Source organism: Balaenoptera physalus (genome assembly GCF_965194825.1).
Source record: "Balaenoptera physalus genome assembly, chromosome: 7".
NCBI classification, from domain to species: domain Eukaryota; kingdom Metazoa; phylum Chordata; class Mammalia; order Artiodactyla; family Balaenopteridae; genus Balaenoptera; species Balaenoptera physalus.
Window position 1 is genome coordinate 64,956,886 of NC_138886.1, and position 23,271 is coordinate 64,980,156.

Here is a 23,271-nt window from a genome sequence, read left to right on the forward strand (position 1 = left end):
AAAGAAAGCCAGAGCCCCTCTTCTGTGAGCCGAGACCAGAGAACAATGAGTTCAAGCTCTGCACGCGGAGGCTCGGGGTGCCGCGCCCGGGGGCGGGCCCAACTCGGGGCCTGACGGGAAACGTAGTGTCTAAAGCTGCGCCAGTGCAGCCCAGTTGCTCGCCGGCCCGGGCTACGCGCAACTACAAGTCCCAGCAAGCCCCGCGAGGCCTTGATCAGCCGCTTTTCGCCGTGAAGGGAGAGGGGCGAACATGGCTGAAGGCAGCAGGGGCGGCTCAACGTGCGGCGGCGGGGTGGGTGGCAGGCAGAACCCGGTCCCCAGCAGCGGCGGCTGCAACTTCCCAGAGTACGAGCATCCTGAGCTGAATACGCGCGTTTTCCATGTGGCCGCTTTCGGGGAGTTGTGGCTTGGCCGGCTGCGCGGGGAAGGGGACTTGTCGCTGAAGGAGCCTCCGGCACCGGCGCTGCCCGGGGGCCGAGGGGTTGCCGACTCCAGCCGGGAGGATGAGGCTGTGGCCCGGGATCTGGGCTGCAGCCTGGAAGCGGCAGCCGAGCTAAGGGCGGTGTGCGGGTGAGTGCGGGGCCGAGGGGCTCTTGCGGCTTGGAGTCAACCCGGGTGCAGCCTTGCTCCTGCGCGCCCCAGGGCCTCATCATGGGGGCGGGCCTGTGGTTTACTCCCCGGGGTGGAAGGGCCGCCCTATCAAAGCTTTCCCGGAACAACGGGAGAAGTCCCGTGATGGGAATGCACAATTTCTGCTAGTGGGATTGAAGGGACGAGAGAGCTGCATGAAAGATTAATTTTTCTGTTCACTAGTTTTTAAAGTGCTTATTAATGTAGGAAAGCAATCAGAGTAACAGCGACGTGTATCTGTCTTTGACAAGACACTTTGACGACGGAGGAACCTTAGTTTATGATGAGGCTGGAACTCTCCGTTAACCACAACAGTGTCAAAACCTTGATTATCTCTGGTCTCTTTTGGGGACCTCCTAGGTATGCTATTATTGAGATATTCTTCAAAGTGCCTTATTTTAAATGAAAATATAAAAATAACGATCTCTTTCTCCATTTAACAGTATTGGCCGCCTTCAACCAGCCGTATATCCCTTTCTTTATAGAATATCGGCACAGAATTCGCTTTTAATTCTGGTTATCTGATTGCTTAATTATTCAGTGATGTATTTAGGACACAACCCCTGCTTGCTAAGGACAGGATGCGGTGATTGCTTTGTTTGTTTCTTTTTGTTTTAGTCTTGATAAACTGAAGTGCCTTGAGGAAGGGGAGGATCCAGAAGTCATCCCAGAAAATACTGACCTAGTGACTTTGGGGTATGGAGGACTTCGCTTTTGTTACTTGCTATTTATTTAAATATTTTTTCAACATTATATTATTCGAAAGTTGACAGTGTGGTATTGTTATCATTCCACCTCCTAAATTCAACCATTGTTGACATGTGGCCGTATTGGCTTTAGCTGTATGTGTTTGAGATACCTGGTGTGTGTCCTTTTCTATTGCTGAACCATTCAGTAAGTTGCAGACATCATGATAATTTACCGCTAAGTACATCAGTATATAGCTTCTAAAAGTATGATCCTACTACTTAATCAGAGTGGTATTATTATACCTAAGAAAATTAACAGTAACAGCATTATCTCTAATATCCAGTCCATACTCAAATTTGTGTTTATTTTTAAGTGTTTACAAAGGTACAGTTAATCCACTTAGACTTTGGGGGTGGCAAGCTAAATACTCTGATAGTGTGGTAAAGGACTCGTTTTTTAAAATTTTCTGTCAGATCGATACTTTTGTAAAATAGGATAAAAATGAATTCCTAGAAAAATGAAATTAAAAGGCAAACATAATAAAACTCCAAGTTTTTTATCATTAAATTCCACAGTAATATTACTGTCACATAGGTGTGAACATTTCTAAATGCTTTCTCTCATTGTCTGTACTGATTGGATAACAAATAGCTCATAGATCAATTCCGGTCTGCCAACCACATTTTGAGAAAGGCTGCTCTATGGTAATACTATTATAGAGAAACTGCATGTAATAGGGAAATTTGTAATTTCCAGTTTGTAGCCCGCTTACTTTGCACCATCTCAGCTATGTTGTCATCCTTTATCCTACCCTTTCTATTGTCCCCTTCAAAAATTTAGGCAGGCGTTTCGACCCTACCTTGTTGTTGGGTTTTTTTTGTAATTGCCAAATCTGTTTCTCTTATCCCTGTTGGCTAACACTTACATTAGCAACACTTGGAGCACTATAAAAGGTTCCTGTCTTTCCTAGGTCCTGTGTTTTCTCCTGACTTATCCATCATGCTATCACCTAAGCACGCTCATTTGCTGAGAAATTGTCAATGGCTCAACCTCTCCTCTATGGGCAAATTTCAGATTTTTTTACTTAGACATTTGAAACCTTCCACATAGCCCAGATCTGCCTTTCTTGACTTGTTTTCAACCATTTTCTCTTTCAGTGCCTCAGGATGCACATGGCCCCTCTCCCAACTGAACCCTAACCAGTCTTTGAGTCCCTAACATTATTTCCACATCTCTACAACCCATCTATCTCCCTTTGGAAATAGATACACTTGTAATGTCTAGAATTCTTCTAACATTTCTAAAGTCCTTGAAGGCTCATTGAGAGTCCAAGCTCCTTCATCTGTGAATTGCCCTTAAGCCTGTCAGACTGCTTTACTCCATCTGGTACCCTTTAACTATTGTTGATTGATTATTTGGATTTTTTTCTAAAATGCACATCTGATTGTCTCACTCTCTTACATAAAATCTTTCAGTGGTTCTTAGGCAAAGTCCTGAGTTCTTAAATGGATCACAAGGTCCTCTATAGAATGGATCTTGCTGATGTTTTCGGCCCTACATCCCTGCAGTGCTCCAGCCATGTTACACTTTTTTTCAGTTCCTAGAATGTGCTCTCTCATCCTAGGCCTTTGCCTAGAACACTCACACTTCCTTATCCCCCGGTCTGGCTGACTTCTACTCATCTTTCAAGTTTTAGCTGAAGGACTAAGGACTCCATCTAGCTCCCCTTTTATGCTCATGTAGCCGCCGATACTTCTCTATTGAAATACTCTTCCCACTTATACTGTACTTATTTAATTTTCTGTCTTTTAGCTAAACTTAAAAGTTCCATAAGCTGTGTCTGTCACACCCACTGCCATGTCCCTCATTCCTAGAATTTTGGCATAGAATAATAGGGAGTCAGTAGATATTTGTAGAATGAGTGGAATAAATGAAACTTGCATAAACCTAAGGAAGCGATCTTTTAGAGATTGGCTAAAAGAAGAAAGTTGATGATAATGATGTTATTGAGCTATGTGAAATAGTAATTTTCAGACTGCTTTACACAGTGCTTCCCCTGGCTATTTTCTGTTACTAGATCAACTGGATCTCCTTGGTTGTCTTCTAGTCCCTTCCATAGGAAATGTGAGTAGAATTATATGTATAATCTCATGTAAAAGGAGTTAGTGCAGCATTCCTTAGCTGGGATTATTTTGATGTACTTTAAAACTATTATATTTAAAATAAGACTAATCTTAATCTTAACAGTAGCACAAGTGAATTAGGCTTGTGCCAAAAGCCAAAAATCTGTATCTTTATGCTTTCTCTTTCACTAAACTTTCCTTTCTTTTCCCTACCAATAACTTAAAAACATAAAGTAAAAACAAAACCTAAGTACATGACCCCTTTATTGTGGCATAAAATACATTTCTAGCACTTCTTCTTTTCTCCAAAGGTTAAGCAACATTGTTTTTAATACAATAGCTTGTAAATAGAATATTTAAGAATATAATCTAAGAAAAATTTCCAGAATGGGGAAGAAAACCCAAATCTACAAATTAAAAGGGCTCACTGGTTACCTGGGAAAATTAATTCAGAATTATCAACTCTGAGATGTATCCTGGTAAAACAGTTATGTTTCAGAGAGAAAATGGGTAACAAGGGGCATTAAAAATATATATAAATACAAAGGTAACCACTGGAACAAAAATGCAAATACCAAACCTCCCTCTGCAATTTCTAAAAAATAGACAAGCAGAAAGACATGTCTCATAATGAAAAAAACGCTAATATAACAAAATACATACAATTAGAAAATGTAATAGAATTGAGGCCAAAGGCATCAGTTTTTCTGCAGTCTCATAAAAGGGTTTAGAGTAGGCTCACAAAACAAAAACCTTAGAGACAACAGACACATCTAAAATAAAGTAATTCAGAGAGGCTAAAAAAAAATGGTGGGACAAAAGTATACCAGATAAATGGAAAGAAAAATTGAGCAGATGTAATGGTCCCAATAACAGACTAATAAAATTCAAGTCCCCAAACATTAAATATGACAAAGGACACATTTTAGTGCTAAAAGCCACAAACCACAGTTAAGATAGAATACTTATAAATATATATACCCCAAAGAATACAGCAACCAACTTTATAAAACAGAACTATAGGGGATACAAGGAAACATAGCTAGAAACACACTAACAATAGGGCACTTTAACACACCAATCTCAGCACAAGACAGATCAACTGGCTAAAAAAAAGTGAGGCGGTAAGAGCTCTAAACAACATAATCAGTAGGATATGTCTTATGGAGATACATATATATACATAAAATTTATAACCCAGTATTAGAGACTGCGTGGCACATTCACAAAAATTGGTTATACATTAGGTCACAGAGGAAAGATAACATCCATTGAGTAGAAATAAAACCAACAGCACTTTCTGATCACAACATAATAAAACTAGAATTTACTAACAAAAACAAAAATCAGGCCATTCTAACATGGAACTGTTCTAACAGGGCTATTGTTACAACATGGTAAAATATATATACCTTAGTTGTAAAGCTAGTATCTTATTTAGTAGAGAAGCAGTACATGTATTCCTGCTAAGATCTGGAATTAGCAAGCATGCCTAGTATCTCACTGCTTTGCAGCATTGAATTATAGGATTAGCCATGCAGTTTGACGAGAGGAATCAATTAGAAGCATAAGAGTAGATAAAGGAAGAAAAACTAGCTCTATTTGTGAATGATTTAATGGTATTACCTGGAAAAGAAATCAATGCTAAAACAGACAAAAAACAAAAAAGAATTGTGTAAGAGCAGGGTACAAAATTGATAAATAAAAAAAATAGCCTTCGTAGATACAAACAGTAAACAATTAGAGGACATAATGGTGGAGGAAAACCCCATTTACAATAGTCAAAAAGGTTAAATACTTAAGAATAAATTTAACAAGAAATGTGTAAAACTGAGGTAACGGAAAATTTTAAACCCTCCTGAAAGACTCAGAAAAAATCTTGAAAACATTGAAAGATATCCTCTGTTCTTGAATAGGAATACTAAGCATTATAATGTTGTTAGTTCTTTCTAAGTTAATTTACAGATTAAGTGCAATCCCAATAAAAATACTAAAAGTATTGCTTATTTTATGGAGTTAGACAGTTGATAATAAAGTTCATATGGAATATATTCAAGAATAACTAGGAAAAAACTGGGTGAGGAGGAGAAAATTGTGAGTGCCTGGTTATTTTACCATATATTAAAATATACTACAAAGTCTTTATAATTAAAACAGTGGGTACTAGCTCATGAATAGACAAATAGACCAGTGGAATAGAAGAGAAAGTCCAGTTAGATTCAAATGCATATGGAAATTTAGTATGACGCTATACACAAGAATAAACTCCAAAGGGATTGGGATCAAAATGTAGAAAATGAAACATACCTACCTTGGTGTAGTGAAAGGCTTTCTAACTATTATTTAAATCCAGAGGTAATAAAAGGAAAAGATTGATGAAATTGACTACATATAAAAATTTAAAATTTTGCATGACAAAAAACACCATAAACAAAGTCAAAAGACAGCTGCCAGACTTGGAGAAAATATAACATATACACAAAGAGCCAGTAACCCAAATATATAATACCTTAAAAGTTGAGGGACAAAGACCAAAAACCCAAAGGGAAAATGGGGAAAAGATATGAACCAGTAACTCACACACAAAAAAGATATAAAAATGACTCACAAACATGAAAAAATGTTCATGCAGATTCATTATTAGAGAAATGCAAGTTAAAATGACAGATACCTTTTTTCTCCTATCAGACTGGCACAGATTTTAAAATATACATTCTTTTGATGAGGCTGAGGGAAGCAGGCATTTTCAGACATTCCTGATGGAAACGTAAATTGATAACAGCCCTCCTCTAGGGAAATTTGGTAATGCCCAACACAAAATTACATAGGCACTTAGCAGTCCCACTTCTAGCAATCTCTACTGAAGATATACCTCCAACAATATGAAAATTTATTATGCATAAGGTTATTCGTTGCAGCATTGTTTGTAATAGCCAATATTTGAAATATCCTAAATATACATACATAGGAGAGTGTTGAAGAAATTATAGGACATCCACAGAGTGCAGTATTGTGTAGCTGTGCTAAAGGATAAGGAAGGATGAACCAATAGAGAGATTTCTAGGAAATACTGTTACGTGACAAAAGCAAAGCCCAGAAGCGTACGTTACCCTTCATGTAAAAAAGAAGTTTCACTGGGTATCAATTTATTGGCTGTCATCTAAAAGTGTACCCTTTTTGCCTGCTCTGTAAATATGAGTCTCAGCTCTTTAAATATTTTTCCTTTCCCAACTGGCACAGTATTAGGCTTTGTCAGTAAAGGGCACAGGAGAGACTTTGCATGAGGAAGGAGTTCTGCTTCTTGGTGCCGTGTGCTGGCCCCGCAGGGTCCTGCAGTGCACACAGCTTCCCCAGCATCCAGCTCCCGCAGTACCCGGCAGTCAGTAACGCAGAGCTTTCCCTGCCACTCCACTCCCCTTGAAACCTCCCTGGAAAAGCTTTTCCTGGCACCCTTGAGGGCAGATTTCCAGCAGGTTCCACTGATGCACCCTAGCAACTTCTCTGCCATTCAGCAAGTCACAGCCATTCCCTCTCCAACAAGGTCTGGCTCTCAGTCCTGGGGGAAGAAAAGGGAGCCTTCCTTGGGTATTCTTTCTTAGCGCGAGGGGTAGGGTTCCTTGTATCTGCTATTCCTGTATTCTCTAGCGTTCTCTACTTCTTACTTGCCAGTCCCTCATTACTCCAGTCCTCTGTTAAAAGTTAATAATTCTTCAGATTAAGCTTTCTCTGTTCAAATTACTGTTTAGTTTTTTTCTCCTAATTGAACTCAGACTGACACAAAAAGGAATATAAGAAAATACATAGGTATCTGTGTATTTGAACAAAAGAAATGGAGAGGGTAAACCAGAACTGTAGAGATTGGTGGCCTGCGGTGGGTGGGTAGGAAAGGGGTGGAAAGAAAGGAGGAGATAGGTACAGGTTAGTGGTCAGGACAAAGAGGGAATGATACTTCTCTGAATATGTATACTTTTTATAACTCTCTTAGAATCATAGTAGTGTTTCACATATCTTTTACACAACCCCAAAGTAATCAGACAATTAAAACCAGCCAAGATATAGGGGGAGACCCAAAATAGCATGTGAAAACTAACAAATGCGTCTATTTGTGTTACAAATGACTAGCATAACAACACTGAAGAGAATTAGGAAGAAAGATCTGATCTGATTCTGTATAAAAGTGTACTTGGATTCAGTGTTGTAAGGCTGAAGACAAAAAGAACTACTAATTATTAGTGTTTTTCACAGGGGTGTAGGTTAGCAATTCTGAAACCATGTTTTTTTAAAGAACCGAATGTGTAAGTGAATAGATTAGAGATAAAGGGAGCTGGGTTTCTCACTTGTGGAGAAAAGTTATAAACAAGGAAAGGTTGAAGGCTAAAATGAATCCTGATTTTAGTTTGGGATTAGAAGTATTAGTATAAACTCAATGGCTTTAAAAATATATAACAGTATTGGGTTAAATAAACTACATTATTGAAGTTAAAAAATATGTAAACAGAAAAATACAGAAACACAGATATTTGTACGTGTGGTTTAGTATATATATGTATGTTTCGTACCTCTCTCTGCTGAGAGTCCTGGAAGCAGTGGCTGCAGTAACAATGAGAACACCTCGTGCTCAGGTACAGGTGTCTAAACCTCTCTCCAGTGAAGGAACTAGGGCTCCTAGGAGAAGTGGTTGGATTCCAGGGCTGAGACACGAAAATACAGGGTGAGCCTTGAGCATCTTCTGTGGTGCCAGAAAGTAAGGAAATGTTTAACAACAAAAAAAAAATGATGACTTGTTGAAAGAACAGAGCCAACTTGAAGGAGCTCCTAGTGGCCAAAACTAGAATAATTTGAGCAACAGAATAACAATAGTATTAGATTTTAACCTATAGAATAAAGTAAATATTTATGAGTTCATACTAATAATATAAATAACCAGAGAAATAAATAAATGGGAAGAAAGAGGCAGGTCTTCCTCATAATACCAATGAATAAATGTTAAAGGAGGAAAATAGAGAGTCACTGTTAGGTAAAACCACAGTAATAAGTGTTGTAGACAAAATCTACTGGTGAATGCTAAAATTCCTGGAGGAAAGTTTGAGGAGAAACAAGATTTGCATAGTCTCAAAGTATCTCCCCCCAAACACTTATCAGGGACAAAGGAAAAGAAAATATCTTTCTAGTGTAGGAACCTGGCAGACAGGAGCTTAACCAAGGTAAATATCTACAGGAATAAGACATACTAATACTAACATTATGAACTTCAGGAGGATACAGTGAGAAGGAAAACATCATTCTTGTGGTATTCTTGTCAAAAGTTTATAAGCTTACTCCAATCAGGCAACAGCAATTAAACCCAAATTGAAGGACTTTCTATAAAAACACTGATTAGGGCTCTTTGAAAGTGTCAAGGTCATAAAAGACAGAGAGACTGAGGAACTGTAAAAGACTGGAGGGGAAAGGAGAAATAAGAAATGCAATGTGGTATCTGAATAGGATCCTGGGACAAAAAAAAGAGGCACTAAAGTTAAAAATTTGTGAAATTCAAAAAAGTTCTTTAGTTAATAATACTGTATTAATGTTAATTTCCTGGTCTTGATAATTATTCTATGAACATGTAAGATGTTAACAGGGAAAGCCAGGTAAGAGATATAAGGGAATTCTTTGTACTATTTTTGCAGCCTTTCTTTAAGTCTAAAATTAGTTCAGAATAAAAAGCTAAATATTAAAGATATTTTTGAAGCCCCAGTAAAGAATGTTGAAGTTTGATTTTTCTTGTAACAGGGTTAGAAAGAGACTTCTGGAACACCGGGAAGAAACCATAACGATAGACCGGGTCTGCAGACAAGAAACATTTGCTTATGAGATGGTAAAAGTCTTATCTTTTCTACCTTTTCCCATGAAACAAACTCTCATTGATGTTAGTGATGACTGTATGGTGGCTTTATACTGGATGTGCTTAGTTGGAAACAAATTAGAGAAACTTCACTGGGACTGGGAACTAGTAGGAGAAAAAGACCGATAAAATTCAAGCGATGGGGAGTTCCCTGGCAGTCCAATGGTTAGGACTCCACTTTCACTGCCGAGGGCACAGATTCGATCCCTGGTCGGGGAACTAAGATCCCGCAAGCCGTGCAGTGCAGCCAAAAAAAAAAAAAAGAAAAAAAATTCAACTGATGGCACATTTTCCTATCAGATCTCTGCCTTTATTTTTGCTTTTACTTTGGTCTTGCCCTCTGTATTAGGCTAATTTCATGCCTTTCACCACCCTCTTTCTGATATTTTTGTTCTGCTCCTGATTTTGGTTTAACTATATTCTTTTCTAATCCATTATTTCTTAGCTAAAACCCTCAGAATAATTTAAGATGATGAATAATGAGGAATTAAGTGTTAGTAGACGTGATAGGTTCATTCAGTACATGTTCTTGACAACTTATTACGAGCCAAATGCTGTTTTAGGCACTTAATAGTGCAGAAGGGCATCTGTTTTCTCTCTCACTCATTTTTATAATTGTGGTAAAATTTACGTAACATAAAATTTAACATTTTAACCATTTTAAACGTTCATTTAAGTGGCATTAAGTACATTCACAATGCTGTGTAAGCATCACCACTATTTTCTGAACTTTTTCATCATCCCAAACAAATTCTATACCCATTAACACCAACTCCCCATTCTCCCTTACCCCAGCCCCTGGTAACCTCTGTTCTACTTTCCATTTCTGTGGATTTGCCGATTATAAATATTTCATATAAGTAGAATCATGCAGTATTTGTCCTTTTTGTATCTGGCCTGTTGTACTTACTATAATGTTTTAATGGTTCCTCCATGCGGTAGCATGCATGAGAACTTCATTCCTTTTTATGGCTGAATAATATTCCATTGTATGGATATACCACATTTTGTTTATTCATTCATCTGTTGTTGTGGACATTTGGGTAATTGCTTCCTTTTGGCTATCGTAAATAATGCTGTAATGAACATTAGTGTACAAGTATCTGTTTGAGTCCATTTTCAGCTCTTTTCAGTATATACCAAGGAGTGGAATTGCTTGGTCATATGGTAATTCTAGGTTTAACATTTTGAGGAACTACCAAACTGTTTTCCACAGGGGTTGAATTATTTTATATTCCCACCAGCAATGTAGGAGTGTTTCAGTTTCTCCACATTCTTGTCAACATTTGTTATTTTCTAGGCTTTGATAATAGCCATCTTAATGGGTGTGAAGTGGTATTCATTATGGTTTTGATTTGCATTTCCCTAATGATTATTGATGTTGGGCATCTTTTCATGTGCTTTTTGGCCATTCGTATACTTTCTTTGGAGAAAGGTCTATTCAAGTCCTTTGAGTCCTTTGCCAGTATTTAAATTGGCTTGTTTGTCTCTTTGTTTTTGAGTTGTGAGTTCTTTGTATGTTCTGGATACTAGACGCTTACCATATGTATAACTTTAAAATATTTTCTTCCATTCTGTGGATTGCCTTTTTACTCTCTTGATAGTGTCCTTTGATGTACAAAAGTTTTAAAATTTGATAAAATACAATTTATCTGTTTTTTTTCTTTCGTTATTTGTGCTTTTGGTGTCATACTTAAGAAACAATCGCCAAATCCAACGTCATGAAGATTTTATTTTACCCTGTTTTCTTATAAGAGTTTTATAGTTTTAGCTCTTAAGTTGTTGATCCATTTCTAGTTAATTTTTATGTATGGTATAAGGGAAAGGTTCAACTTCATTCTTCTGCATGTGGATATTCAGTTTTCCCAGCGCAAAAGACTGCCCTTTCCCTATTGAGTGGTTTTGGTACCTTTATTAAAAGTCAGTTGACCAAATAAGGTTTATTTCTGAGTTCTCTATTCTATTTCATTGGTCTGTATGTCTGTCCATATCCTGGTACCACATTGTTTTGATTACTGTGGCTTTGTGGTCATTTTTGAAATTTGGAAATGTTAGTCTTCCAGTTTTGTTCTTTTTCAAAATTGTTTTCATTATTCATGGTCCCTTGAAATTCCATACGAATTTTAGGATGAGTTTTTCTATTTCTGTAATAAGAACAGAAAAAGCATTGAGGTTTTGATAGGGATTGCATAAAATCTTTATATTGTTTTGGGTAGCATTGTCACCTTAACGATATTGTCTTCCAATCCATGAACAAAAGATGTCTTTCAGTTTGTTTAGGTTGTCTTTAATTTTGTTCAGCAACATTTTGTAGTTTTTTTGTGTGTACAAGTCTTTCATCTCCTTTGTTAAATTGTTTACTAAGTATTTTATTTCTTTCCTTGCTATTTTAAATGGAATTGTTTTCTTAATATTCTTTTCAAATTGTTCATTGCTATTGTATAGAAATACAACTGATTTTTGTGTTGGTTTTATATCCTACAACTTTGCTAAATTTATTAGCTCTAACAGGATTTTTTGTGTGTGTGAGTTCTTTAGGATTTTTTACGTAGAAGATCACGCATGTCATCTGCAGAGATAACTTTATTCTTTTCCAATTTGGTTGCTCACTTGACCTGTCCTCCTTCCTTCCTCCCTCCCTCCCTCCCTCCCTTCCTTCCTTCCTTCCTTTTCCCCCTAATTTCTCTGGCTAGAATTTCTCTAGTACTTTGTTGAATAGAAGTGGCAGAAGTGTACAACCTTATCAATCTTCAACTATTAGAATATTAGTTTAGCTGTGGGCTTTTCATGTATGACTTTTATCATATTGAGTAAGTTCCCTTTGATTCCTATTTTATTTAATGTTTTTATCAAGAAAGGGTATTGGATTTTGTCAAATGTTTTTTCTGCATCAATTGAGGTGATGTGTTGTTTTCCATCATTCTATTAGTGTCGTATATTACATTGATTTGCATTTGTTGAACTACCCTTGCATCCTGAGGATGAATCCCCCTTGGTTGTGATATGTGATCCCTTTTATATGCTGCTGAACTTGTTTTGCTAGTATTTTGTTGAGAATTTTTATATTTATATTTATAAGGATTGTTGGCCTGTAGTTTTCTCATAGTGTCTTTGTCTGACTTTGGTATCAGAGTATGCTGATCTCATAGAATGAGTTGGGAAGTATTCCCTCCTATTCAGATTTTTTGGAGGACTTCAGGAAGGATTGATAAATTCACCAGTGAAGCCATCTGGTCCTGGGCTTTCTTTGTTAGGAGGTTTTTAATTTCTGATTTAATTTTCTTACTTGTTACAGGTCTATTCATATTTTCTGTTTCTTCTTGAGTTAGTTTTGATTATTTCCTTCCTTCTGCTAGCTTTGGGTTTAGTTTTCTTTTTCTGGTTCCTTAGGTTATTGGTTTGAGATTGTTCTTTTCTAATGTAGATGTTTAGAGCTGCAAGTTTCCCTCTTTGTACTGCTTTTGCTGCATCCCATAAGTTTCTTATGTTGTGTTTTTGTTTTCATTTGTTTCAAGGTATTTTGTAATTTCCCTTGTGATTTCTTTTTTGACCCATTGGTTGTTTAAAAGCATGCTGTTTAATTTCTACATGGAATTTTTCAGTTTTCCTCCTGTTACTGATTTCTAGTTTCATTCCATTGTGATCAGGAATGATACTTTTTTAAAAAATTTATTTATTTTATTTATTTATTTTTGGCTGTGTTGGGTCTTCGTTGCTGCACGCGGGCTTTCTCTAGTTGCGGCAAGCGGGGGCTACTCTTTGTTGCGGTGCGCGGGCTTTTCATTGCGGTGGCTTCTCTTGTTGCGGAGCACAGGCTCTAGGCCCTCGGGCTTCAGTAGTTGTGGCACATGGGCTCAGTAGTTGTGGCTCACGGGCTCTAGAGCTCAGGCTCAGTAGTTGTGGCGCCTGGGGTTCGTTGCTCCATGGCATGTGGGATCTTCCTGGACCAGGGCTTGAACCCGTGTTCCCTGCATTGGCAGGCAGATTCTTAACCACTGTGCCACCAGGGAAGTCCCAGAAATGATACTTTTAATGATTTTAATTTTTTAAATATATTAAGACTTGGTGGTCTATCCTAGAGAATGGTCCCTGTGCCCTTGAAAAGAATGTATATTCTGCTATTGTTGGATAGAGTGTTCTATATATGTCTGTTAGTTCTAACTGGTTTATAGTGTTGTTCAAGTCTTCTATCTCCTTATTAATTTTCCATGTGGATGTTCTACTTATTGTTGAGAGTGAGGTATTGAAATCTCCAAGTATTATTGTAGAAACCATCTGTTTTCTCTTCCGTTCTCACTTTATATCTTGTGAAGTTCTATTGTTAGCTGCCTATGTTTATAAGTATTGTATCTTGCTGGATTGTATCTTTTATCAATATATAATGCCCTTCTTTGTCTCTTGTAACCTTTCTTTGACTTAAAGTCTATTTTGTCTGACAGTAATATAGCCCCCTCAGCTTTCTTTCGGTTACTATTTGTATGGAATATCTTTTTCCATCTTTTACTTTCAGTCTCTTTGTGTCTTCATATCTAAAGTGAGTCTGTTGTAGAGAGTGCATAGATGGATCTAGTTTTATCCAACCTGCCAATCTTCTGCCTTTTTAATAGGAGAGTTTAGTCCATTTACATTTAGAGTAATTACTGATGAGGATTTACCTCTGCGATTTAGCTATTTGTATGTCATATATGTTTTTTGTTCTTCTGTTCTTCCATTACTTCCATTCAGTTTGTATTTAACTGAATTTTTGTGGTGTATCCTTTTGATTCCGTTCTGTTTTCCTTCTGTATGTGTTGTTATTTTCTTAGTGGTTACCTTGCAGATTAAAATTAACATCTTAAACATAGAACAACCTAGTTTTAGTAATACCAACTTTTTCAGTAGTGTGTGTGTGTGTGTGTGTGTATATATATATATATATTGTCCTATATCTCTCCGTCTCTTTCCTTTATATGGTGATTGTCACGGATAACATCTTTATATATTATGTGTCTGTTAACATAATTTATAAATATTGTTTTAGGCTTTTGCTTTTGAAATCACATAGGGAAAAAGAGAAGTTACAAACCAAAAGTACAGTAATTCTGACTTTTATAATTACTTATGTTTTTACCTTTACCAATGTTCCTTATTTCTTATAGATTCAAGTTACTGTCTAGTGTCTTCATCTCAGGCTGAAGAATTCTCTTTAACATTTCTTATAGGGCAGGTCTACTGGCAATGAACTCCCTCAGCTTTTGTTTATCTGAAAATGGCTTAGTTTCTCCTTTATTCCTGAAGGCTAGTTTTGCAGGGTGTAGAATTCTTGGTTGATTGTTTTGTTTTTTTTTCATGACTTTAAATATATCATTGCACTGCCTTCTTGTCTCCATGGTTACTGGTGAGAAACCATCTTTTTTTAAAAAATGTTTGTTTGTTTGTTTATTTATTATTTTTGGCTGTGCCGGGTCTTAGTTGTGGCATGCGGACTCTTAGTTGCGACATGCGGACTCTTAGTTGTGGCATGTGGACTTCTTAGTTGTGGCATGTGGATTTTTAGTTGCGGCATCCCTGCGGGATCTAGTTCCCTTACCAGGGACCGAACCCGGGCCCCCTGCCTTGGGAGCGTGGAGTCTTACCCACTGGACCACCAGGGAAGTCCCGAGAAATCATCTTTTAATCTTATTGAGGAACCTGATTTCCTTTAGTTCTTTGTTTATGGTTTCCTTTAGCTAATTGAGTGCGTTTAAGACAGCTGATTTAACATCTTAGACTAGTAATTTCAGTGTTTGGGCTTCCTCAGTGGTAGTTTCTGTCAAATTCTTTTTTTTCTTGTGAATGGGCAATATTTTCCTGTTTCTTTGTGTATTTTATAAGTTTTTGTTGAGAACTAGACATTCTGAGTGTGTTTTTTACTTGTTGAGAGCTGGAGCTGTTTGTGACATTTCCAAACTATTTTTCCAACTTGTAGTCCTTGTTGTGTACAGGCATACCATATTTTATTGCACTTTACTTGATTATGCTTCACAGATATTGTGTTTTTTTTTACAAAATGAAGGTTTGTGGTAACCCTCCATTGAGCAAGTCTGTTGGCACCATTTTTCCCACAGCATTTGCTCACTTGATGTCTGTCACATTTTGGTAATTCCCACAATATTTCAAACTTTTTCATTATATTTATTTTGGTGACAGTGAACATTGACATTATTACTACAACTTGTTGAGGCTCAGAAGATAGAATTTTTTAGCAATAAAGTGTTTTAAATTACGGTCTGTACATTGTTTTTGGGGGCATAATGCTATTATTGCACACTTTAAATAGACTACAGTATAGTGTAAATATAACTTATGTGCATTGGGAAACCAGAAAATTCATATGATTCACTTCATTGCAGTATTTGTTACTGCTGTGGTCTGGAGGTGAACCTGTGATATCTCCAAGGTATGCCCGTATGGTCACTGATGTTTCTGATTAATTATCACTTTGGTCAGCCAGTGACCTGACCAAGATTTCCTTAAATGTCTGACTCCACAAAGGGTCCTGTGTCTTTAAATTTTCCAGTGGATGCTGCTGGGGGAAGCCACTGCTGGTAAAACTGAAGGCAAGTATCTGCACCAGGCCCTCAGGGCATTGCCAGACCAACCAAATCACACTACCCCCAGTTTTTGGAGAACAAGATCCCACTGCTCGTCCTGGTGTCGGCCACCTTTTCCAAGACCACAGGCTGCTGTCTCCACATCTGCAACAGGGCTAAATGATGGTAGTTCTTAGCCCATGGTAGTTAGTTTATACCCTCTGCTAACCTAGGAAAGATCAGCAGCTGGCTCCTTCATCAGGCACTGACCTGGTTGATACAAGTGTCTGATCAGGTTCCAGAGTGCCAAAATAGTTGATTCCAGTCTCTTTCCATCTTAATGGTTGCTTTGCTGGAGGGACTGATCCCCTAGAGCTTCCTGCTGTGCCATTTTGCACAATGTCACTACCACCTGTTTTTAAAACATCTTTTGCACCTTTACTTCTTAACCAGTCCTCCCTGGTAGCCTCTATTTTATAGTTATTAAGCACATATAAAAGAGAGTGTGATGTATTGATGGATTAAAGATGTGACAGTGTAGTAAAAAACGGGTTTTAGAGTCAAACAGATTTGTATTTGCATTCTAACTCTGATTTACCTTGGGTAAATTGGTGAATCTAAGCTTCATCTGTCAAATAACTTTCATGATAATATGAGAAGAGGTATGTAAAAGTGTTAGTAACTGCCAGTATTAGACCAACATTAGGTGATACTCCTGTTTAATCATCAATTGCTAAGCACTTAGTGCCAAATGTCTTATTAGATGCTTTATTATACATTTCCAGCAACCATTCTGTAAAATAAGTATTTTCTGTTTTTTATAGATGATGAAACTAAAGCTTAGAGAGGTTTTTAACAATTTTCTTGAAATGGAATTAGGAGTCAAACCCAGGGCTGACTCAAGCCCTTGCTTATAGCCCTTATTCTACACTGCCTCTGATCTGGGTCACAGTGTCTGATTTTAATGTCTTTATTAACTTGTTTTCCTTCTTCAGGAGTCACATGCCATAGGAAAAAAGCCTGAAAATCCAGCAGACATGATTGAAGAAGGAGAGCTTATCCTATCTGTGAATATCTTGTACCCTGTTATATTTCATAAGGTCAGTAGTAAAACCTTTTGGATTCACAGATAATATGAGTGACTTTTGTCAAAGAATTTAATTATTTGAAGTTTAATTATTTGAACCTTATTTGAACCAAAATAAATGCAAGCATATGCTGGCTGTCTCATATGACATTCTGTCTATATTCTTGGGTTCTTTTTTATATAAGGAATATGGTAAATAAGGTCAGATTTCAAATTATCTCTTGAGTAATAGGATTACAGTTACAGCGTTGGAATGTATACCTGATTTCTGTATTAGTAACAACTGGAAGTGTATGTAAATCCACAGTGATTCTGAAAATATGTATTCTTGAGGATTGTTTTTTTTTTTTGCAGAAAAACTAGTGAAGGAAGGGGGTGGGTTTTTTTTTTCACCAATTCAAAATTCTTGGGAAGTTACTGAACTAGCTAAAGACAGCTCTTCTTAGATGAAAATGCAGAAAGTTAACAGGTCAGGGGTATCCAGGAATTTCTTAAGAATCTCTAATAAAGAGAACTCTGTCCCAGCCCAGAGTGTATATATTCTTGATTCTCCAAATACATGTATCATAAACTTTGATAAGGTTTCATTGAAATATTACTCTATATAAATTGCACTTGTGAATAAATAGACTTTTATGAATCATCTGGGAAATAGTACTAATTACCTTGTTTGATTAAGATCTCAAATTATCAATCAAAACAAAGCAAAACAAAACCAATAAAACCAAACCTCTTCATTTATAACATGCGGGTAGTGTATAGATTGCTTGACTTCAATGAGGTAACTTCCAGGAAAACTTAAAAGACAGTGAAGTTATATTCCAAAGGTGCTTCATGTTAATGCCACTTTAGTAGCATCTTGATTATAAAATTTAGCTTAAACTAAAAAAGTTTTATTAAGTGTATTAGTCCATTCTGGCTGCTATAACAAACTAGCACAGACTGGGTACCTTATAAGCAACAGAAACTTGTTTCTCACAGTTCTAGAGGCTGGAAGTCTGAGATCAGCATGCCAGCATCTGGTGAGGGTCCTCTTCTGGGTTACATACTTCTTTTTTATAAGGGCACTAATCCCATTCATGAGGGTTCCACCCTCATGACCTAATCTCCCTCAAAGGTCCCACCTCCTAACACCATCACATTGGGTCTTAGGATTCCAATGTGTGAATTTTGGACAAACATGAGCAGTCAGACCACAGCACCAACTGTCTCAATTGTACTCATAGGATTTTAATTTATGGAGGTGACTGAGTGACAGCACCAGAGGCCAGTGCCATTGAAAGATTTTTATTGTTTACATCTCCTGAGGGGAAAGGGTATGCCACATCATGCAGGGCCACAGGGGGAAGCACCAGTATCAGTCAGGAGGCAAGGGAAAAGCATAGGCCACAGCCTTTATTGGGTTTCCATGGGAAAGGCATGGCAGGGCAGAGTAAACAGTTTAGGATTGGCTATCTTGAATAATTCCAGTGGGCTCTGGGCTATCAGGCTGTCCCTAGTTTCTGGTACCTGGCTCTGGATTGACTTAGGACAGGGGAAATATCGGCTTGGTATATGAGAGTTAGATAAAAGAGATGGTTTTAGAGTATGGGCTCTGGATCACAGGGGAGATGTAAACAACTTTGGCGATTAGTTTGGAGCTATAATTGATCGATGCTGAGTAGACAAATGCAGAATCTAAGAAAACACAGGACACCATATTATGGGAATAACTTAAAGTAAGAAAACTAGTAACTTAATTTAGATCTGGTCATGACAAGATTTATAGTTTAATTGCTTTGTCTCTAAGTGAACACTGATTTATTTACTGTCTGACTTGTAGCACAAAGAACACAAACCATACCAGACGATGCTGGTATTGGGCAGTCAAAAGCTCACGGAACTGAGGGATTCAATTTGCTGTGTCAGTGACCTCCAGATTGGTGGGGAATTCAGCAACACTCCTGACCAAGCCCCTGAGCACATCAGCAAAGTAAGGTGATTTTTTTTTTCTAACACTCATAAAACAAGAGGAAATAATAATAATAAGCTAAGGAAATAGTGATTTTAGGTGAACAGGCTCATAAACATTCTGGTGAATGCTTTCTTCTTCTATGCCATTCCATCAAGCTCATCTCTTCCCTTCTATTTTTTTTCTTAATTTATTTATTGATTGATTGATTTTTGGCTGTGTTGGGTCTTCGTTGCGCGCAGGCTTTCTCCAGTTATGGCGAGCGGGCGCCACTCTTCATTGCAGTGTGCGGGCTTCTCATTGCGGTGGCTTCTCTTTTGTTGCTTCGTACGGGCTCTAGGTGCATGGACTTCAGTAGTTTTGGCACGTGGGCTCAGTAGTTGTGGCTTGTGGGCTCTAGAGTGCAGGCTCAGTAGTTGTGCCGCATGGGCTTATTTGCTCTGCGGCATGTGGGATCTTCCTGGACCAGGGCTCGAACCTGTGTCCCCTGCATTGGCAAGTGGATTCTTAACCACTGCATCACCAGGGAAGTCCCTCTTCCCTTCTTTTTGTCATCAAGACCTTTTTAAAGATGAGGCTATATTCAGTTTTGATTTCTTCATCTCCCATTTATTTCTCAACCATTTTCTGTACACTCTTCTTTCTAAGGTCATAGGACCACCTAATTTTCTAACCAATAGGTCTCTGTTCCACGTTCATACACTTTGACCTCACTGTAGCATTGGAATTTGCTGTTCACTCTCTTCTCTTTCAAACTCTGTATGAGTTTGTCTGTCAAAACTGCCCCCAGCAAAGCGTTGGAGTCCACCCAAGAGCATCAGTGCCCATAGAAGAACCTGTTAGTTCAAGGATCGAAGCAAACAGGGACGTAATATCTGGTGATAGTCCTTGCTGGTGTTTCCCAGGGTGCTGCTCTCAAAAGGACAGAGAAACCCTGCATACTCATTGGATCAGGATAGAAAGGACCCAAGTGGCAGACTGGCCACCCACAGTTTCCAGAAGGGATTGCTTACTCCATAACAGTGGGGCCTTGATCCTTCTGAATTTCATCATAGAGCAAGCTTGACCTAATTCTGTTACCTGGTACAACTCTGGCAGAGGACCTCAGATTTACTGGCATACTTAAGAAGGGCAGCATCTCCTGTAGATCACTAAGAAGATGTTTGGAACAACTAGAATGGAGATAAGAGTTTGGACAAGAACCATCACAATCTCTTCTTTTTGCTCATTCCTTTATCACCAGCCATACAGATGTTATTATAACTTAGGTTTCATCTGAATTCTTATTCTAAATTGTTCTTCTGGGCTTTCCCCCCAGTTTTCATGGTTTTAAGTGTACTCCAATCTTTGTAAATCTCTTTCTCTCTTGGTTTCCAAACCCATTATTTGTAAGCGTCACTGGGCATTCTCACTTAGCCTCAGTGCTGCCTGGCATTTTTACCACCTCTCTATAGTCGATACACTCTGCCACTTTTCAAGGTAACTGTTTTATTCCTTCTGAAACTGCCAGCATCCTTTCCTTGTGGCTTACCTTCAGCTGAAAACCTTGCTGTTAATTTCACTGAGAAAATAAGTTATCAGAAAAGAATTTTCCATTGTCTTTTACCTACATTTACCCATTTGCCCATGCAATTCTGCCTTCACACCTGTTACAATGGATGGGCTAAACCTGCTGCTATCAAAAGCCAATGTAGGTGTCTACTGGATTCCATCCCCCATTGCATAACCAAGGACTTTGTTCTTGTATTTATCCCCTCTTCCCTGCATCATCAGTTTTTTCCATTCTGTTGGCTGTCCCATCAGTACACAAGTGGGCTGTAATATCTCCCATCTCCCATTCTAAACCTCTTCTTGACCCTGTATCTTCCTCTAGCTACCATCTCATCTTTCTGCTTTCTTCTCAGTAAACTAACTCAAGAGTTAATGAGTTAATAATAAGAAGAATTAATAATAGTACCTCAATTCATTGTTTCTCTTTTTCTCCCCCCACTTTGTCTTACACTCACTTTTATTCACCACCACTCCACCAAAATCACTTTACTAATGCCACCATAGACTTAGTTCTCATCTTATTTGATCTCTCATCAGCATGTGACACAATTGAATATTCCTTCTTACTTGAAACACTTTCTTTACTTGGCTTTTAAGATGTTACACTCACTGGGACTTCCCTGGTGGCGCAGTGATTAAGAATCTACCTGCCAATGCAGGGGACACGGGTTCGATCCCTGGTCCGGGAAGATCCCACATGCTGTGGAGCAGCTAAACCCGTGTGCCACAACTACTGAAGCCTGCGCTCTAGGGCCTGTGAGCCACAACTACTGAAGCCCATGGACCTAGAGCCCATGCTCCGCGACAAGAGAAGCCACCGCAATGAGAAGGCTGCGCACCGCAACGAAGGGTAGCCCCCGCTCGCGACAACTAGAGAAAGCCCATGCACAGCAAGGAAGACCCAGTGCAGCCAAAAATAAATAAATTTATTTATTAAAAAAAAAAAGATGTTACACCCACCTAATTTTCTTCCTGTCGACTTTAATTCCTCTGCTGGATGCTTCTCATCCTCCTGACTTGTAAATGTTATGAAGCCCTTTGAATCAATCCTCAGACCTCTCCTCTGTGTATACTCCCTAGGCGATCTCATCCAGATTCCTAGCCCAGATTTTCATCTCCAATCCCAACATCTTCTCTGAACTCCAGACTTATTTTTTCCAACTGCCTCCTTGACAATTACTGAATGTCTAATAGACATTTCAAACTTAATTTGTTCAAAAACAGACTCTAGTTCTCTCTTCTTCCTCAAATCTGTACTTTCCCCAGTGTTCCCATCTCAGTAAATACACTCATTCTACACCTGGTTACTTAAGCTAAAAACCTTGGAATCATCTTTGCTTCCTTTTCATCCCACATTGAAGGCATCAGCAAGTGCTTTGGCTCTACTTTCAAATTATATTTAGGATCTGCCCATGTCTCTGCTCCTTCACAGGTACCAGGCTGGTTAAATCACCATCATCTCTTGCCTGGACTTTTGCAGTAGCCTAGTGACTGTTCCTCCTGCCCCTTTCCACACTTCTGTTTCTCCTTTATACCAGCCAGATGATAACTGTAAAGTATCAGTCAGATCCTGTTGCTTTTCAGCTTGGAAGTCTATAGTGGCTTTCTCTTATATCTAGAATAAAATACAAAGTCCTTACTGTGGTCCATTATCTGGTCCTGTCTGCCTCCCAGCTTCATATGCTAACACCCTCTTTGTCACCTGTTGCCTTCAAACAACCTGCCATTCTTGCTCTTTCTCATGTATGCTAAGCCGGGTCCTGCTCAGAGCCTTTGTATCTTAGGTTCCTTCACCCTAGAGTGTTCTTCACCAGGTATTCAGATGGCTCACTCCCTCATTTCTTCTTCTTTTAGATGTTGCCTCGACAGAGAGGTCTTTCCCTGTATTAGTATTCTCTTCCCCGACATGCTAATAACACTCATCACTACCTAACATCATGTTATATATTTGTCTGTCTTCCTTCCCTTGAATCATGAGGGCAGGGACTGTGTTTTGTTCAGTGATGTGTTCCTGTGATGATGTGTGACACAGAGGAAGTGCCCAAGTCTTTGCTGAATAAATGAACCCAGATACCTCAAGCTCAGTTAGTCTTAAACTCATTATTCTACCATCTCCCTTTTTCTTCAGATGAAACTCTCCCTTTCCGTTGCTGTTTATCCTGCCATAATAGCTCCAGACTCTTTTTTTCCACTGCTGTATGCTTTAGTTTGGGCCCTCAGCATCTTCTCCTGGAACTATTATAGAGACTTCTTAACTGGTTTCCCCACCTTTAGACTGTCCCATACCTGCCACTCAAGATGTCTTTCAAAGACAGATCGAACACCAGGAGTGAACTGTAAAGTAAGCTGTGGACTTCGGGTGATTATGATGTGTCAGTTTAGGTTCCCCCTTGGTAGCAAATGTACCACTGTGGTGAGTGGTGTTGATAATGGGGAGGCTGTGCGTGTGGTGGGGGAGGGGTGTGTGGGAGGCCTCTGCACCTCCCTATTTTATGATAAACGTAAAACTGCTCTAAAAGAATAAATCCGTTCTTTTTGAAAACATTTTTTTTTTAAATTGATCCTGTCATTCTCCAATCTAAAAGTCTCAGTGGTTCTCTGTTGCCTGTGGTCCAAGTTCCTTAGGCTGACATATAAGGCCTTTTGTAATGGTGATTCTCAAGTTAGCTTTCTATATTGTTCACCCCCTGCTTTTACACCTTATCTTTCAGCCACAATGAATTTATCTGGCACAAGCATACCATACTTTTTTATGCCTCTGAGTGTTTGAACATGGGTGGGAAGCCCTTTCCCTCACTTATTAT

General features: G+C 38.5%; 1 protein-coding gene across 2 annotated transcripts in view; it reads left to right on the forward strand.

Annotated features, from left to right (window-relative positions):
• The first annotated feature begins 213 nt into the window (after nucleotides 1-213).
• Nucleotides 214-23,271, forward strand: part of SNAPC3 (small nuclear RNA activating complex polypeptide 3) — a 35,920-nt gene continuing 12,862 nt past the window's right edge. The window contains exons 1-5 of one of the 2 annotated variants that reach the window (XM_082467972.1): nucleotides 214-570; nucleotides 1,249-1,326; nucleotides 9,216-9,300; nucleotides 16,874-16,978; nucleotides 18,788-18,937. In XM_082467972.1, coding sequence (XP_082324098.1) covers nucleotides 251-570; nucleotides 1,249-1,326; nucleotides 9,216-9,300; nucleotides 16,874-16,978; nucleotides 18,788-18,937 — 738 coding nt within the window. In that variant the 5' untranslated portion in view covers nucleotides 214-250. The remainder of the gene's footprint in view (nucleotides 571-1,248; nucleotides 1,327-9,215; nucleotides 9,301-16,873; nucleotides 16,979-18,787; nucleotides 18,938-23,271) is intronic. The other variant, XM_082467971.1, reaches the window with a different exon arrangement.